At 46.2% G+C, this 18692-nt stretch overlaps 5 protein-coding genes across 5 annotated transcripts; 4 read left to right on the plus strand and 1 right to left on the minus strand.

Annotated features, from left to right (window-relative positions):
- Positions 1 to 5797: 5797 nt before the first annotated feature.
- BHQ10_007917 (uncharacterized protein) lies at positions 5798 to 6799 on the plus strand (the record flags this gene model as incomplete). The annotated part of the gene is made up of 4 exons (XM_040880665.1): positions 5798 to 5816; positions 5905 to 6241; positions 6299 to 6358; positions 6427 to 6799. The coding sequence occupies 4 exons, from the start codon at positions 5798 to 5800 to the stop codon at positions 6797 to 6799; spliced, it is 789 nt and encodes a 262-aa protein (XP_040736420.1).
- A 2482-nt stretch (positions 6800 to 9281) lies between these two features.
- Positions 9282 to 9891, plus strand: BHQ10_007918 (uncharacterized protein; the record flags this gene model as incomplete). The annotated part of the gene is made up of 2 exons (XM_040880666.1): positions 9282 to 9771; positions 9833 to 9891. The coding sequence occupies 2 exons, from the start codon at positions 9282 to 9284 to the stop codon at positions 9889 to 9891; spliced, it is 549 nt and encodes a 182-aa protein (XP_040736421.1).
- Positions 9892 to 10268: 377 nt separating this feature from the next.
- Positions 10269 to 13136, plus strand: BHQ10_007919 (uncharacterized protein; the record flags this gene model as incomplete). The annotated part of the gene is made up of 3 exons (XM_040880667.1): positions 10269 to 10427; positions 10489 to 10791; positions 10851 to 13136. The coding sequence occupies 3 exons, from the start codon at positions 10269 to 10271 to the stop codon at positions 13134 to 13136; spliced, it is 2748 nt and encodes a 915-aa protein (XP_040736422.1).
- Positions 13137 to 13246: 110 nt separating this feature from the next.
- Positions 13247 to 14533, minus strand: BHQ10_007920 (uncharacterized protein; the record flags this gene model as incomplete). Its single annotated transcript, XM_040880669.1, has 4 exons — positions 13247 to 13566; positions 13618 to 13766; positions 13825 to 14302; positions 14359 to 14533. The coding sequence occupies 4 exons, from the start codon at positions 14531 to 14533 to the stop codon at positions 13247 to 13249; spliced, it is 1122 nt and encodes a 373-aa protein (XP_040736423.1).
- A 1725-nt stretch (positions 14534 to 16258) lies between these two features.
- Positions 16259 to 18070, plus strand: BHQ10_007921 (uncharacterized protein; the record flags this gene model as incomplete). The annotated part of the gene is made up of 6 exons (XM_040880670.1): positions 16259 to 16454; positions 16505 to 16530; positions 16597 to 16882; positions 16929 to 17343; positions 17393 to 17860; positions 17911 to 18070. The coding sequence occupies 6 exons, from the start codon at positions 16259 to 16261 to the stop codon at positions 18068 to 18070; spliced, it is 1551 nt and encodes a 516-aa protein (XP_040736424.1).
- Between the last annotated feature and the right edge of the window lie 622 nt (positions 18071 to 18692).

The raw sequence follows: 18692 nt of genomic DNA on the forward strand, positions 1-18692 counted from the left end.
TTTCGGAATGTAAAGAAGATACAAAACTCCAAAGGTACAGGGCGAACAATGTTTTGTTATGTACAAAGACAATGTCGATGAGGTCGCCGACTGATTGAGTCAGAGCCGCCAAGGCTGCCAGCTTGGCACGTGCTTTGTTTTCTGCCTGAGTACCGAGGCAGCCATCACCATGTTCATGTCCATAATCGCCAAAAGTTCACTCTGTATTGCATTTCGAGGAAGGAACAAAGTCAACTACACGATTCGCGCAATTAAATCTCACAAGAAAGTTTAGGAGGAACAATCCCATCCGGATGTCCCCAAAGTAAAACCGAGACCCGGGTAATTCCTCACACCAGAGAAGTGCTCAGCTGGACATGGAGGCAGAAATCTTCCATACTTTGCAGGATTGTTTCTTTCATGTTCCAAGGAGCTTAAGAAGCTAAAATGATTTCAGGTAATACAATATGTTCTCAGATGAAAGATGAAAGTTTCCCCTTCTCGAAACTACGCTTCACACGATCGATCCTGCCACAACGAAGGAATATATCGTCTGGAGGCAGGATGGGAACAGTCTAGATTCATCTGATTGTCATGGATATTCAAATAAGTGCTATTGAAAAATTGGAGCCCGACATCATTGTTTGATTGAGACTCAAGGCGCATGCTCCTACCTTTTTATTCTGGGAGAAATCTGCTTACAAAACGCTTTCGAACAAAATGACTACTTCTCTCAAAAGTCGAGACGAAAAACATAGTTGAACGGCCAGAGTGAATTACAGATGAGAGGATAATCATGCCATTATACAAGAATTTCAATTCCAACTCCCCCGGCTCCAATGCTGAGGAGAATCGAATGGACGCGATAACCAAAGTAAGCGCGTGACGCGCAACGATATAACGACGTCATGGATTTATAGGTTTCATCCAAAACAGCAATATTGACAAGACTGTTGATGCCTCAAGGGGCTTAAAAAATTTGGATCAGCAACTGGTATCCATTGATTGCGACGATATCTCTAGCGCTGAGTCAGAGGAGTCTCGAATGACCGAAGTCATAACTAGAGTCACAGTGATGAACAGTGGACACTATACAGTCAATATTTTACAATCAGCCTTGTCAGCTAGTCATTGTAGCCAATTCAACGGGGCGATTTCCTGATCTGGTATTCTTGATCTATGATCTACTACCCAAATTGACTATCCACAACTTAACTCAATACATTAATCTGTTAATGCCTATGGAGGGAGTACGTACGGCAATGATAAGTACTAAATTGCCAATAGCAAAGTGACTACCTAGGTAGAAAGAAGCCAAAATTCGGTTCCCGAAGCGCAATATTACCTGCTAAACTTAAAAAACCCCCCATCTGCAAACGCTCAAGTACGAAGTGCCGAATTTAGTGAAAACATAGCGAGCTAAAAACCACTTGCATATTTCGACATTAAACTTTGTACCTGGCCCCCATGGGTCGACCAACTAGAAACACATTTGGCGGGTGAGCTGGAGGTCTAGGTGGGAAAACCTAGATCAGTACAGTGGGACTAGGTAGAGGTCAGACTTAGTCAATTGCGTTTTTTGTGAGTACCTGGGGCAGTTGGATGTAAGCAGCGGTTCGGCTAAAATCTGACTTGCGTTGAAATTTTCAGGGTGCTGCTCAGCGAACATGATGTTTTGTGCTGAAGCAAAGCATAAAGATAGACCACGGAGAACTCCGTAAGCATGTCGATGCGTTAATGAAGAAGCCCCACTGGTACATACTACGTAGTGAACATAATTGGCTATCTGCAGCATGCTCCTTTTTCCTAATTCGGACCTGATTTTTAGCTTCTTCTTGTCCTTCTGGAACTCTCGGAGAATCTTCTAGCGCCACGCCTGCCCGGTCGCCTCGCAAAGGCGCAAAGTCTTCCTTTTTTTCTCTTCACTAATATAGTATGTATGCCTAAATATTAATTATGGACAAGTCGCCAACTTCCTCATACTCTGTGATCCGTGCTTTACCTGCCAACTTGAAGGGTTTTCATTCGATCACTCCGAGGTTCATCGCAGTCATTCCCACCAAACAATAGTGTACTACGTACTATGTAGTAGTACACATTTCCCTAATCATGCTAGTGCCGTGTCGCTAGACTATGTAGAGCAAGCCGTTTTTCCAGGGTATGCGGCAGTATGCATGGCTTAAAATCTGCACAAGACGGACACTAGACGAGTCTGGCTGACAGGGGCGCTATTCCAGGCATTGTACGGAGTTACGTGGGTACGTACTAGGTACGGTAGTATCGTAGCATTTACGCCGTAGCAGTGCGTCGATGCCATGTAGCATGCGCTAGTTCCCAGTACTTTTATTTTTATGCGCAGTCGAATTGAATACAGCCATGATGATCGTGCAAACCTAGGTACCGATGACGCTCATCGCAATAAACACTTCAGCGATCGTTCATGCTTGTACTATGCAGGTTCAATGTTCCTGTGGTACGTCTTCGGGTCCGAATTAGGGTTTGACTTTTTCTGTTTCATGTGTTGTGTCGGCGATTTCTTTCTTTTTTTTCCTGGAAATTCTCGGAAATATGTAAAAGAAGCTGTGAATAGTCCTTAGATGCTGAATCGTCCACGCTATGTTATCAGAATGGTCAGTGTTTGTTATTTGATCTATATAGTCTTGCTACTAAATTTATATTAGCATCCGCCGCTCTGTTTCAACCTTAAACGACAATTCAGCTCCATCTTCTCGACGGTTTTCTCTGTCCCTAGCATGCCTCTCCACTCCTCCCCTGCTCATAATCTTCTGCTCCATACGGATCGTGAACTGCCCCGTGTCCCGCCAACGCGCTGTCTGACTCTTGCAAGTTGCTCATTGGATCCCGCTCCCGACTGTTCCAGAATATCCAGTCCACGATAGCTCAGGTAGAACCTAGCGGAATTGACCGTACGACTCAGTCGAGACTGTCAAATTCCTAGACCCCGTAATGTGGTACATGCCGATTACAGCTTGTATCCATACCGGTAGAGTTCATAGGCTGCAACGGATTGACACCGCGTATAGCGCGTATGCGCCAGTACCAACACTGTGGATACTCATAAACGAGATATCACTTGGCAGCCAATCAATCATAAAACCAGCCAGCCATCAATCTGTCTACTGTCAAGAACAATTTCTCGTCTGGTTCGTACGGAGTGCTTTCCGTCTGTCCGTAGGGAACGGAGCAGAAAACGTTCGGAAGCCGATACCCGAGTGATATCAACGCACAATCACGTGACGATTGGCTGGCTAGTTCTTTACGCAAAATCCAATCATCGCGGCCGGAAACTCCCACCTCTCCACTCCACACGTAAAAAAAGCCCCCTGGAAACGGTCAGCCAACGCTGTGCTATGCCCACGCAGTCTGCACTCTGCAGCAGGCCATAGGCTGATATGCGTTGGGTTCGGAGTCATGGCTGCTCTCTCTCACAGGATGTAAACAAACTAGCGACATCATTAGCATCACGGTTATCATCCATGGCAATGCATATGCGATCTCCAGCTCGCGGGTAGATCCACTCAACCTCCAGGATCATGGATGATCATCTTGCCCATGGAGAGACTACCCTCGATCGGTTTATCTCTGTTGACTCGAATAGCATACGGAGTCTTCTAATCTCAATTGGGGAAAAACCAGCGTCTGACCCGAGAAAATACTCACGGTCACTGGGACTTTAACCCCTTCCGGTCACGCCAGGGCCCAGTGGGGGCTGAAACTTGATGCCAACTTACCCAACTGTGGACAAGAAAACACGGCATGATTCAGAAATGACCCAGCCTTTTAAGTGACCGCGGGTTGCGTGTCTTTTGCTTTTGGGCCTCAGATCTTCGCTCAGTCGAGGATTCTCCGCTCCCTGGCCAAGTCTCACCGCTGACGGTGTCGGTGTACGCGAAACTGCTATGGAATTGTTACCATGGTAGTCGAACCTGCTGCCTAGCACGTTCACGTTATACCGTTTACCGTGCAGCAAGTCAGCACTTGGCAACTGAACGAGCTAGCCAAGGTTTATTTGATTAGATCTAACAACTGTATCCGCGATTGTCCATTCATGCTTTAACTGTTGGACACTCTACTCCCCTCATATATCGTTGCCACGATTGGCCTCTTTATGAATACGTCTGACATCATTGTTAGTAGGAAAGCAGGCCCCAGAAAGCTAAATAAATGGCTCTATATAGCCCCCAACATGAATCGGCTAGCAAGCGTCTATCGTCACTCGGGGGCACTGAGTAGAACGATGGACACCAGCTCCATCGAGAAGCCCACTCCAAAATTCTCTTTTTAGCGCCATTGAGGTTCACGCCTAAGCCTAAATGGCGATTGTTGCGACCGTTTTAGCAAAACGTTCCTGCTAAGAAAGTCTCAGCGAGGCACAACTGGCGTGAACTGCGGCCTGGAGTTGGACGCTAAACATCTTAGCCCAACTGTGGAACAGTCAGACTGTATTCCGTCCTTGATGCCCTGACTCTTCGAGCCTCTTGACAGGTACGTACGTAGCTTTCGATGTCAGGAATTAGATCCCACTTTGATTTGAAAGTCTAATATCCATTGGTCAGTCCTTCTTACACACTAGCTTACTCTGAATACTATTAGTAGTCTACTTGTCATGGCCGGCGGGCCATCTCGAAAGCAACGTATCAAAGACGCCTCCAACACCGACAGGTCTAGCGTGTTGCCTCGTTTCAAGTTTTCTAGAAGCCTTCCTGAAAGAGGGTAGCTAAAGGGTGACGTTCATGCTTCTACCGAAGTACTAGTGCTTCTGTAAAATTTTCCCTCTTCTTACATTTTGAGTTCTATTTCTGAACGGTTACTGGGTTTTAGTGGGGTTTATTTTGATCTACGAAATCAACTTGCTCGTAATTGGTTTAGGTTTGGACTTGGAGAGAAGTTATATCGATGACAGCCTGTTCACCCCATCATTCTTTCAGCCCGCGACACCCTCCAGCCGAATAACATATTTGAAGATATCAAAACAACATCTATTTGTTTCTCCTTCTGTGCATCATATCTCAGCACACTGTTTCCGTATCACAAGAATCCAGTACGTATATTAGCGATCTATTCCTCCAGGGCAGACTATGCCAGTCCCACTTGATGTGCGATTCCTGTCGACAAGCTTCCATGCCCTATCCAATCACTGAAGACTCACGCGATGATAAACTCCAGGGTGACATTTTTCAAAAATCGGCTCTGTCGCCAAGTAAGAGCAAGTGGATTTCCATAGAGCCTGGCGCAGAGTCAGGCAGTACTACATCTGGCCCTGAGCATGGTTATTTCTACCCACATCACCAAACCCAAGAACTAGAACCATTCGGACTAGTGGTATCGCCAACTCCGCAACTGCTATCACTACCATCATCTCTTGCCTCAGATCCTCGTCCTGCTACTTTGAGCTTACCAAACGTTCCTGCGAATGATAAAGGACATCCCCAGTATCTCCAGCCAGATCAGTCTAATCCAGCATTTGACAACCACCTTCAGAAGTCAAATTTGCGCCAGTCTCTAAAAGAGCTTACGGACTACGGTGTGGTCGATGTCTCCTACAAAAACCAAGTGAAACCTGGCCCTATAAGGTACTTTGTGGATCCTCCTGCTGCTACCATTCATTTGTTTTGCTTCTATAGATACCCCGATACAAACACTATCTGAACTCTCCTTTGATGTCTTTGTACAATCAAGGCAGACTTGATCAAGAACACAATTGTTAATACGTGAACCCGTTTCTTACAGCACGGAAACGGACTTGCTCTGGCAGCCCTTCTCTTCACCACCATTAACGAAAGAAGACTCGGGATCAATGTATGCTACTCTTCAGAGTGAGTTCTCAGGAATCCTTCATCTCCTTGTTATCGAAGAACGCTTCCATCGTCTCTATTCATGCATGACTAACAAACAGCAAATCAGCCTATAGCACTCCGGACATTAGCCTGCATTCCGGACCTCTTTTCAGTGCAGCGAGCAACGTTCTATCACAGACAGCAGGCTCAATTAACATGTTTCCCCAAGGCAACAGACACGATGGAAACTTCCATTCGCAACAGGCGCAATGGGCACAGTACCAGCGCTCGCTGTCGAGTACGCCAGAGGACCCGTATCAGCGGAGAACGCAGGAATCGTCCTTGACGCCTCCGGCAGGATACGCGTCCTTGCCTTCACAGCAGGCTATGTTCTCGAATACGTCTTATCCGATAGGTATGCAGCAGCCGATGCAAGTACCGCCTTCTCAGGCATTTTATCCTACGTAAGTCCCTTGAGTCAGTTGAAGATTTCATTGGAGGTAAAGGCTGATTCATGATAGGTCAAGTCCATATGGATTCAATCAACCAAACTATGACTTTCCACAAACGACATTCGTATCGTGAGTATCCATGAAGTAATATCTAACAACCAACCAAGAGCAGCATCGCTAACTCGAGTACACAACAGATCTAATACATATCCCACAACAGCGGGTACCAACATGGGGGTCCCAATCCGAACTCCTCCCTACGTGGAGAGCAGGAACCACAGCCCTCACAACAGCAGCAGCCACAGCCACACCGGCAGCCTCGTCACATCAGAGCCTGAAAGTCAAGTCCGAGTACTCGAATCGCGACCCAAACCGCAATGCTGGGATCATGGCTGCAATGGTCGCGAATTCTCGACATTCAGTAATCTGTTAAGACATCAGCGAGAGCGGTCCGGCGCAGCTGCGAAGTCGGAATGTCCGCATTGTGGCGCGGTGTTTACGAGGTCGACGGCGAGGAATACGCATATTGCGCAAGGCAAATGTAAGGGGATTCGCGAGTCGACAGAATAATGGTACCAACACAACGGATGGATATTACCAGGATTTAGGATTAATGGGGTATCGTCAACTTGTCATCCCATTTCTACTGCATTGTACTATATACGACTTTCGGAATGAAGTCACAATTGCTTCAACTTCAACCAAGGCCGACGAAAGGGATTCTATTCAACAGAGATCCCGCAACACGCAACACACAACACACACGATCACATTTACTATTTCTTCTACATGGCGTTTTCATAAAAGAACAGGACTTGGAAAAAAGAGTGAGGGGTTAGACATCGGACTTGGAAAGGGGATAAACTCATAGAAGAGAGACGACACACACACACACACACACCACGACGTCTTTGATTTACGTACACCGATGCCCGGTTCTTTCAACATCTGAATGACTCGGATTTACAATGATTTCATGCTTCTCCTTTCTTCATCAAAGTGCAGTGGATACATTTCCCTGCCTGATATCCGGCCGGACTGTCTGGTCAAGACGGAAGAAATGGGAAGAGAAAAAAATGGAGTATATTTCGGAAAGCTGGTTTCAATAATTTCTTTTTTATTGTGTTGCATTGCCTGCTTGCTTGCTCTTTTGTTCTGCTGTTTTCTTATATTCTACCTCTCTCGCTACTACGTATATAAGGTGTTTCCCAGTTTGCAGACTACTGCTGCTGCTGCTGCGGTACATCAATGATAATGGGGGAGTATGTGTAACTAGTTTTTCCATTTTTCTGTTTATACTTTCTTGGTCAATATTTAGATTTACATGGTGTTCATATCTTTTCAGATTTGTTTGAAGCTTGTGAGTTGTTGTTTTGGCTATTGCATTAGCGGCTTTTTGAGGCTTGGTATATATCGATTGATCCCTGAATCAATATAACCTTGAAAATCCTACAGCATATAAATGATGTCGCATTTCATTGAGTCTTGGTACGACGGCTGGGAGTGCATATTTGTTCCCATGCATGGGTAGTTAGGGCTAACGACAGGTGCACAGTAACCGCCTGGCTCGTCAACAAATCGAATCTGCAAGTGCCACCTACCCATGAACCCCATCTCAATATCTTAGAATCTACATATTAAATATAGTCAGAATCAGCCTCCATGAAGGCGGCCAAGTGGCACCCAAATAAAGCCCGTTAAGAAACGAGATCTTCCTTGGTTTATGGCAGGAATCGATAGTCTTTGGTGTGGCTTAGGGAAGGGAAGTCACTCATGTGACCATAGATACGTAGTATAAGCCAACAATTGGCCAATTAATGAGAGTTTACGCAGATAGCGAAATGAGACTTCAATTTAGTGTCTGCTAGTATGCTTGTCCATCACGAAGTCCAAGCCGGCATCGCAAAGATGGAACCTGGAAGCGCGATTGAGTTTAAGTTCATGTCTATGATTCTCATTTAAAAATTCATTAACCTAGACTTTGACTTCAGGCTTGAGTTTCCATGGCCAATTACCACATCTAGCTACATCAGTCATCAATCGATCAGTTGTGAGGAAGGTTATCATCAGTGTTCAATATAAGATCCCTACTGCGGGGAATATATACATCCTAGCCTGTTTGATGCCAGGTCGATAACGGAGCTGCAACATACTGCGCCAACACTAAGCGTTACCTTTTCCGGAGAAGAAGGCCAATTCAACCGTCCAGTACGACTCAAGAAATTAACGTAAGGGTTATACGCATCTGTAGATAGTCACATGAGATGTTGAGCAGCACGTGCCTGGGATAGATCATGTGCGTTTGTTATGTCAGGGCAAATTGGCGATGCGAGTCGTTTTGAAGCATAAGAACCATCTTTGGATCTGTCCAACCAACAGCGGTCTGTACGCTGGCATTTAATCGATATCGCATGAACTGTTCGAATGTCGACTACAGTGCCTGCACGACGAGAAGTCAGGCAGCGATACCTCTGCTGGTCAAGGGGGCTAAGCTGGAAGCTGTCTAGTGCGGGCGGCGGTGCGTCATCCGTCTCCGTCTGATTGATTGTCCGTCTGTAAGGTCATCCTTCAGTCGACTGAGTACGTACCCCTCATGTGTTGAATGCGCCCGCTGCTTCTTGATCATTTTATACTTTTGTTCCCCAGACCGAGGCCTAGCTTTGAGTTCTGTCTTGAGATCAAGGTAAGTCGGATTATTCCTATGTTGACGTGAGGGGGGAAAATTGGTGCCTGTTCCATGTCCCGTGATGCGACTGTCTGCTTTGTTTTGCGCTGACAAACTCTGATTCTAGTAGCATCTCAGGCACCGTGTTTATTTGAATCTGTTATCGTAATCTCCAACTGCTTTATTAGCACTTCTGGCGCGGATTTGTACTACGGCTTCGGGTTTGAAAATATCGTTAACGGTATGGTTCTTATCCTTCGTCTTATCCGTGAACACAGTGCGCGCTCGAAAGCGCGCAATGATCTACGACTCGCATGAACCGAAGTTACTGACATTTTCCTACTTTCAGATTCAGCCTTGTTGCGTCGATCCTTGACTTGTTACAATATGGCCTCCTTCATCGAGGAGCTCTGGTCCAGCGTATTCACGCCTGGCCCAACGCCCACTCTCCTTGTAGCCACCAACGTTACATTCGCCGCCCTCCAACTCGTCCTATTCCTACTCCTCGTTGCGACATACAGTATCCACTTCGTGGTCCTCTCATTCCTCTCTGGAGCGCTGTGGTGGTCCATCAACTGGTTTGCCAAGGAAGTGCGTCAAGAACAGGCACGTCAAGAGGAAGAGAAAAGAAAACAGGAAGCTCTGGAACAGGAATCATCCGGGACTATCAAACTGAATACATCGGCCGACGCCAATGACTCCGAAACAGAGACGGAGGTCGGAGGGCCGTCAAAGACCAGGAGACGGCGAGTCAACCAGCCCGAAACAACAACTCTCTCCCCGGAAAGTGCATCGCAGGCGAAGAAATCGAGCGATAACGGACCCGGTCAAAGGAAGACGAGTGAAGGGGAGAGCTCCGGTTATACGAGCACAGATAGTGAATGGGAAAAAGTGGACAAAGACAGGTCTACTTGATCATCGATGACTACAATGACTAGACTTCAACATCTGTCAGAAGAACGAAACTCTGTTATATGCGTCGCCTCGTGAACCTTAGCACCTTATACCCCCGTCGTATTTGTTTGGTTAATTTACTATTGTAACCATGCCCCATCAGCCGAGATCTGCAACAGTCACTTAGACTTGGAATGAAATCCATTGTTTATGAGCCACTTGAAAATATCTAGATTATCAAGTCGACAGGTTACACAATATCCTCTCGAAATATTCCTTCTTCGTAATTACTTTGTTTGTTGTCGATATCAGCACGTGACCACGCGACTTCCCCGCGCGCCCTATCAGATTGTTCTTTCCGCCGGTTGTTGATTAACGGCTCTTCAACTTCCCTGGCTACAGCGGCCAACACGGCCTCAAATACCCATTTCAACAAACATAAACAGATATGCCATTGAAATTTTCAAGTCGCGTTGCAGAATGTCACAGATAGATTCCCTTGCCAGGAGCCGCAAGCGTGTCTTCAACTCTGTGTTCGCGCCCGTCAAACTGTCGGAAAATGCTCCCACTCCCCTAGCAACGCCGACACCCAGCTCTACTGCTCCAGGCCGACCATTTGGTTCAGCGACATTGCCTCAAGTCAGTTCATATTGTCATCGGAGCCTGCATTTTATTATCGGAACACTAACCCATTCAAAAGATACCGCTTCACGATATTCCAGAGCCAGAAGCTGTGAAATGGAGTCGAGCCTGGCATTCAGCGACAGAATTCCTTCAGGTTCCTGACAGGACTTTCGATACACCTTCCAGCTATCTTGAATATGCTAGGCTCAATTCCCGGAAGAAACAGATCACAGCTGAGACACGAAATGCCTTGAACTTGCTGCTCCTTCCGCACGTACCTGGTCTGCATGAGATTCCTAAGGAGTACGACCTATTGCACTGGTATTGCAATGAAATTCGGCGTCATTTCATAACCAATATACAGTCCATTCTGTGTACCGTATGTGACGAACCCTGTGATTACACGATCTTAGTAGTATATGACTAACTTTTGAGTAGGCCTTGAAGAAAGGATCTGAAGATGATCCGTTAGCTCAGACGGTGCGCTGCCTAAATGTAGCACATCACACGTATTTCAGGCCCGTTGAAGATCATATGCTACCGGAAGTTGTTAGCACGGAGCGCAATAATACATACTCTAAGCTAAATGAAGCTTTTCAGTCCATTGTTGCACACTCGTTGCCATCAAAACGCATTTCAGATTTGCTGGAAGAAACGATCCGAAGTACTGCTGTGGACATTTTAGGAATCTCGCAGGCGAGAGATGATGATGCAGATGACACCGGATCCAATGACATGGAGATCGATCAGCAACCCTCAATCATTTATCGATTGTGGAAAGAGATGCCAGAGACTGCTCGCTATGAAGTTTATGAAGTCATACCGGAATACCGCGATGATAGGATGAGCCAAGCCAGGAATAAGCTCCTTACCTTGTTACATGCAATGCAGGAACTTGGTCTTGGTGGTCACCGAGTACAAAAGGTATTTGCTCAGGTCATGAATGATATGATGACCGAATTCATACTAGTGAGCTATAAAGAACAGTGGGAGTCGCCCTCACTCGTCAGAGAGCATTTATGTTTGTGGGTGGAAAATGTATTTGCAAGACTAGCTGTTGAAGTTCTGGAAATCGTCCAGCCGCCCACAGACTACCGCAATGACAATCTCATGAATGTCAGGCTTGACGACGTTGAAAAATGGCAGGAAATTGGCTTGGCTCGTTTGGGCGCTCTACGCACCAGTGAACTATTTGATGTGATAGTGAATTGGGACTCGAGTAGCGGCGCTATTGAAGACCTAAAACAGTATACAACACATACTGCATCTAGATTTTCATTGTCGACTGCATTTGTTGGCACACTCTCCCAGCGTCTATTGCACCCAGGAGCATCCACAGCTGAAATTTTGCAACTCTACATCTCGATTATTCGAGCATTCAGCGTTTTAGATCCAAAAGGCGTTCTGCTAGACCGCGCGGCTCGACCCATCAGGAAATATCTTCGGGACCGTGACGATACAGTGCGAGCAATCGTTGGAGGTCTCCTGGCAGATCCGTCCGATACCGACAATACGGAAAGCAGTGAAACTTTGGTAGAACTTGCAACAGAGCTCACCAATGCCCATCGGCGGAATCTTCAGAATGATTCTGGAGAGCTGGATTGGGATGATATGAGCTGGATGCCCGATCCAATCGATGCAGCTGCAGACTACAAGAAATCCAAGGGTGCGGACGTGGTGGGTAGTTTGATCAGTCTTTTCGATTCAAAGGAGGCATTCGTAAAGGAACTGCAAAGTATGTTATCAGAGCGGCTGCTTAAGAAGAAACCGAACTTTGACCAGGAAACGTCGGTGTTGGAGTTGTTGAAAGTACGGTTTGGCGACGGCGCTCTACAAGCCTGTGAAGTGATGCTTCGCGATGTTATTGACTCTAAGCGTGTTGACACTGTGATTCGAAATGATCAAGAGTTAGCTGGAGAGCCACTTCCTGCTTGGGGGACAGCAGCTCCGGTGCAGAAGAGCTACAACGTACCACAATTACATTCAAAGATTCTCTCGCGATTCTTTTGGCCGGCTCTACAGGATCAGCCATTCAATGTACCCAAAGAGATCAAGACACTACAGGAACGATACTCTACTGGTTTCGAGGCATTGAAGCAATCTCGAAAACTAACCTGGCTTAATGCTCTTGGACATGTCACCGTCGAGCTGGACCTTGAGGATCGAGTTTTTACAGATGAGGTCACGACATGGCAGGCTACAGTGATATACGCCTTCCAATCGGATAATGCACCCGCTACGAAGACTGTGGCCGAACTCGCCGAGACGTTGGAAATGTCTGCTTCTCTAGTACGCAGTGCTTGTCTTTTCTGGGTAAGCAAGCGGATTCTCGTCGAAACTCAGCGAGATTCATTCCGCGTTCTTGAAGTTCTTCCCAATGACGAGGATCATGAGATGGCCATTAGTGGTGATCAAGAAGCCGCCAATCCATCTGCCACAGAATCCGACGCCGCTGCTGCTGCCGATGCCGCCGCAGCCGCCGCAGCAAAGGAGACAGCGAACGCTGCGGCAATGGAGAAGATGAATCTTTACTGGCAATTTATTGTTGGCATGTTGACAAACCAGGGCGCCATGCCTCTACAGCGGATTATCATGATGCTGAAAATTGCAGTACCGGGTGGCTTTCCTTTCGGGAATGAAGAGCTCCGTGAGTTCCTTGCAGGAATGGTTGCGCAGGGAAAATTGGAAATTGTCAGTGGGGGAAGCTATAAAATCGTGCGATGATGCTATGAAGTACGTATAATGACTTGTATTGGATAACTATCCATAATGAACCTTTTTATTATTACAGACTCATATTTCATTTTCATAAGCTCCTACATCGTACATTAGGCTTAATCATAATATTTGGTCCCCACTCCTTTGACAATCTCTACATTCCCAACCTCATTATCACCATCCTGGGTAGTCGAATTCCCCAGATTCTTGATTATTCTCTGCTTAACCCATTCACCAGCTTTGATGGGTTTGCCATCACTGCCCAAAACTTGGTCCTTCACAAGGCCCAGTTCTTGGAGAACGGGCGAATCTTTCAGAGGTACAAGGTCTGTGTCGTCTTCTAGACGGACCATGTACAGAACTCCAAGACGGTCGATGTGAGCTTGATCTTTGGGAGGGGCGATAACGCGGTGAATGCTGGATTTGAGGAAGCCGTCTGCATTATTAGACTCGGAGATACTTGTTTCGAGATTGTGTAATGACTTACTTGTCAAAAACTCAAGCGCATCCGCAATATTCACCGTGAGCGCATTCATCTGCGGCTTGACATATTTCCACGTCCCATCTTTGGTCAATACCTGCAACGCCGCAACAGGTTGACGGAAAAGGAGCGTCAAACTGCCCATATCCGAATGTCTTCAACCACGTCAGCTAGGTGTCCTTTCTGCATCGAAATTAAGAGGGAAGAGAATACCCCTTGAGCCATACACCACCCAACTTCCGATTCTCCTCCTCACTCCTCGCATAATACTTCATATACCTCAAATGATCCCCACTCCTTTCCGCATACCGATGCTTATTCACCAAGTACTCCTCATCCTCTAGACCCAACGCCACCGCAAATACGACCAATAACTTCCTCACGATCTGCTCATGTATATGTGTCGAAAACCGCTTGATCGTATCCCAATGCTTCTTCACGACTTCCGGATGTTTCCTGTTGGCATGCTCAGGCACAAATTTGGGGATGTTGTAGATCTCGAAATTGTCCTTTACGCCGGGGATAAGATTGCGTGTGCCTGCTGGTTTCCACCCGTTATAGTCCCCTTTTTCGAGGGCGGCGCGGTAGGGTTGCTTTTCTGCGGCGGACAGGGAGAGGACGGATTTGGCGAGGGCGAATTGGGTATCGATGTCGCTGAAGCTGAGGCCGTGGTTTTTGACGTAGAAGAAGCCTGTTCATAATCAGTCATCCACATACTAAACAATTGTTGAGGGCGGGTGGCAGTACCGATATCTTCCATCGCATTTCGGAATTGACTAGCTAGTTCTTGTTTTCCGCCTGGTTGGTCGAATTTGGAGAGGTCGAGAGTTGCCAGGTCGGCCCAGTCGAGGTTTTCGGATGTCTCTGGGACTTGGACGTAGGAGAGGACAGGCGGTGCTGTCTGGGTTGTTGTTGTCGCCATTGTGATTTCCTATGTGATGATTATATTCAAGCGATGTTGAGGTGATGTTTAAGTTGTATTAGACGTAGTTTCTTGAAATTGAAGATTGGTATATGTATAAATGTATTATCCTCGTGTTCTGAAAGTGAGTCTAGTCAGGGCAAAGGCGCCAGCCAAACCCGCCAAATTCCACGGCCATTATAATCCCAACAACATCCTGCCATGCCATGTGGGCATATGCATCATCTCCAGCTTACGAATCGAGTCATTATCATCCGGACAGAATCCCGCTGAAAATTACCGGAATTGAGGCATATTGACCATGCACGTCATGATAGCCTCCATCACGCCATTTACTAGCCCTAAGACTCCGCTTGGCTGAATTGTGGACCTTTTGTATATCTGATTTTTTGGGGTATTATTATGTTTTCAGCCGATAATCGGATTTGATATTGGGTTTGGTACATGTAAGTGTAGTGTATATAAGGTGTCATTCTGAAATCTGTATTGACTGCTGTGGTAGTCTGACCAAGTCCGGCGGGGATTTCATAAATTTTGTAGGAGATAAATTTTGAAGGAGAAAGAGTGAATAGAGAGAGCAAACTATGAATCAGTTGATTGGAGTGGTGTTACTTTCATGAGACTATGTAGTTCTTGGATGAATTTGTTCAGTACGCACTCCCTATCCATTTGCATTTGGCCTTGTCCTATCCAACAAATACCCCAGTAATCAAAAGCCTGGCAAGAAGGTCAAACTTTAACATACGATTTAGTTTTACCTTGGCTAGCAGCATGAATATGCGGGCATTAAATATGTGAGATTCCAGCGTCGGTGGTTCTCTGGTACAGATAGAATACCTGCATGATATTAATGGCATTGGCAAGTCATCTTTAGTTGGAACATCCTATCAATCTCACGGTATCTATCACGATCATCCTTGCTAGCTATTTCAGACCATACTAGATCATCTAGCATGCGTGCAACTTTTTGCTCTAGTTGGTTACATCAACATCTTTTGTCTTTATCAAGAAGGCAAAGCCAGTCTTCTTAAAATACGCAGTTTTTGTACGCAGTCAAAAAACCCTCGAACCTATCCAATCATCAATAAAGTATACTTTGATCTTTGGATAATGGTCAGATAATCAATATTCCCATAAATCCAAAAGAATCATATGGGTAATGTCTTGTCCGAGAAATGGCCGGGAGGCGGTACTACGAAGTAGATAGTCCACATATTACCTAGGTCGACGAACTCAATTTGTTGAAAATACTGTAAAAGATACACAATCCATCATGGCATGCGTGTTGAGATTAGACCAAAAAAAAATGATTTTATCAGGCAGATCGTACAATACATAAGTATTCAAAAATCCTCTACCGGGACTCGTATTTGTCCAGCCGGTGAGCCGAATACCGGAAGTCTTATCCAGACGGTCCAGACAACTTAGGGTTACCCACTTCACGTGCGGCGAGGTCTGACCGTGTTTGCATCCAAAGCATCAAAACTCAAAGTCAAATCCAAAAATTTTCCATTCATCATCCCGAAGCTATATGATGCCATTCTGCACATAGAATTACGGATCAGTCTAGGGTTTCTGGCATAAGCCTATCGGATCGTGTTTGTGGATTTTGTTGACGTATACATATGTAAGCTTCAATCGCTGACTGCCGTCCGATAGAAAAAACACATCGCACGGGAGAAGGAAAATTTACTGACGTGTGAAGAAACAGAACCATAAACAGAAATGACTCAAACCGAGTCTGATCTGCATGATGCAGATGTTCTTGCCAGCAATGCAGACACTGCCAACGAAAAAACGGATGCAGTAATTACTGGAGATGTTGAAGCGCTAGGCGAGGAAGCGAGAGCGATAGATGCGCAATTGCATGCGCGTGTGCTGCGCAAGATTGATTGGGTTTTGATGCCTTTTATGGTTATTGGTACGTTATGTCTTTTGCTATATTGTGATTACGTCCTAATATATTTCCAGGTTATGGATTGGTTTACTGGGATAAGGTCAGTTGCCAATTGAATCATCAAATTCGACATGGGTAGCCTCGACTCACTCTGAGTTATGTATAGGCAATTCTAGGAAGCGCCGCTCTCTTCGGCATGACAACTGACCTCCATCTCACTGTCACCAACACTTCCGTGAGCCCACCCGTGACAAGCACATCAAGATTGAGTTGGGCAACCTCCATCTTCTACTTTGGTCAACTTGCAGGCTCGTATCCCATGGCATATACAGTGCAACACTTTACTACTCGGAATGTTTTGTGTCCGGCCGTTATTATATGGGGTATTATTTGTGCAGCCACCGCCGGCGTTACCTCATGGCAGGGCTTATTTGCGCAGCGGTTTTTCCTTGGTTTGTTACTCTCTAGGATCTCTATCAACTGGACTAATATGGGCAGGCTTCACCGAATCCATCATCCCAACCGCATTCATGACAATGGTCAGCGGCTACTACACCCAACGCGAACAAGCCCTCCGTCAAAGCTGGTGGTTCTCCGGCACAGGCTGGTTCACCATCATCGGCGGCGCACTAAACTACGGCTTTGCACAGATCAAGAGCGGCAGTCTGGCACCTTGGCAATACATTTACATCTTTGCTGGATGTATCACTGCTCTGTTCGGAATATGGACTTATTTCCTACCTAATTCGCCTGCGGATGCGTGGTTTTTGACGCCCGAGGAACGCATTGCGGCTGTTGAGCGGTTGAGGGCTGGGCAGACTGGTGTGAAGAATACGGAGTTTAAGGCTGAGCAAGTCAAGGAGGCGCTCTTGGATGTGAAGATTTGGCTTGTTGCAATTACCATGGCTGCTGCGTGAGTTTCTCTTATCGCTTCTCAAACACAAATGGTTAACACTGGGTAGATATACCGTCAACGGCGCAGTTTCTGGCTTTGGTCCCCTCATAGTCTCGACATTCGGCTACTCGACTCTCGACAGTATTCTCTTTCAATTCCCTCTCGGCGGTCTCTCAGCTTTCGGAATCACATTCACCGGCTGGCTCTGTTCACGCTACCGTAACATCCGCGCCATCTCTCTCGTTTTGTGCTGTCTGCCCGTCATCGCCGGCTTCGTGATGATCTGGAAATCGTCCTGGGGCCACAAACCTGTTACTCCTGTAGCCGGTTACTCCTTGATCGGCTTCTTTGGTCCCGTTGTCAGTTTGACAATATCTTTAGGAGCGGGTAATGTTGCCGGAGAAACTAAGAAGAGTTTCATGGCAGCTGCGGTGTTTGTTGCGTATTGCGTTGGTAATATTATCGGGCCGCAGTTGGTGAAGAGTCAAACCAAGGCGCAGCATTATCCCGAGTTGTGGACTGGATTAATTATTTGGTATGCCTACTTCTATTCTGTATGCAAGAGTATCGCTAATTCCATTCTAGTTACTGCATTACTATTGTTTCTGCGAGTACCTTGTACTTTGTGCTAAGGCGCGAAAACAAAAAGCGCGAGGCGATTGAGGTCGACGAGCGTGAGCGAGACAGACTTGCTTTCAAGGATCTTACAGACAAGCAGAACCCGTACTTTAGATACGTTCTTTAGAGTCCTTCAAGGTGGAGAAATTCATCAGCTACATATTGCTACGTATGAATCTGAGGTCTGATGCTGTATGCGGTATACACACTATTCTAGATTGTACAAAAGTCGTTACAGTACAGAGTTGATAATAATAATCTAATTTTCAGTCCCGCTTTCAATCAAAGCCACGTGTCATATACCTAGGCAGTCTATGAATCCATAACGCAAAGTCCATAAATATCAAAATTCGTTTTGTCAAGCCGAGCAATGACGCCCACGCACCTAAAATGATGCCATCGCGGCCTCGGCCCCGTACCTGTAAAAATTTCCTCTTTGGGACATTTTCTGGCGAACGCCAAGACTAGGGCTTGCTCAACATCCCCCTGATGGATTTCAATTCTATTAACTCGCAACGAATGCCGGTGTATTTACCGAAATTGTTCCGTCTAAATGTGTTTTTTGGGAATCGTGGATTACTGATACGAAGGTATACGATATTTGATAGTACGTAGTTATCTACCCACCTGTATTGCGAATACGGAATATGGCTCCATCTGTCCCTTCTTGTTTGATTCCGCTCTGGGCAGAAAAATGTACCAGTCTCCATACGAAAACACCATCAAATCTCTCTCCTCTCAATGGAGTA

This window comes from Talaromyces amestolkiae, assembly GCF_001896365.1.
Source record: "Talaromyces amestolkiae strain CIB chromosome Unknown scaffold17.1, whole genome shotgun sequence".
NCBI classification, from domain to species: domain Eukaryota; kingdom Fungi; phylum Ascomycota; class Eurotiomycetes; order Eurotiales; family Trichocomaceae; genus Talaromyces; species Talaromyces amestolkiae.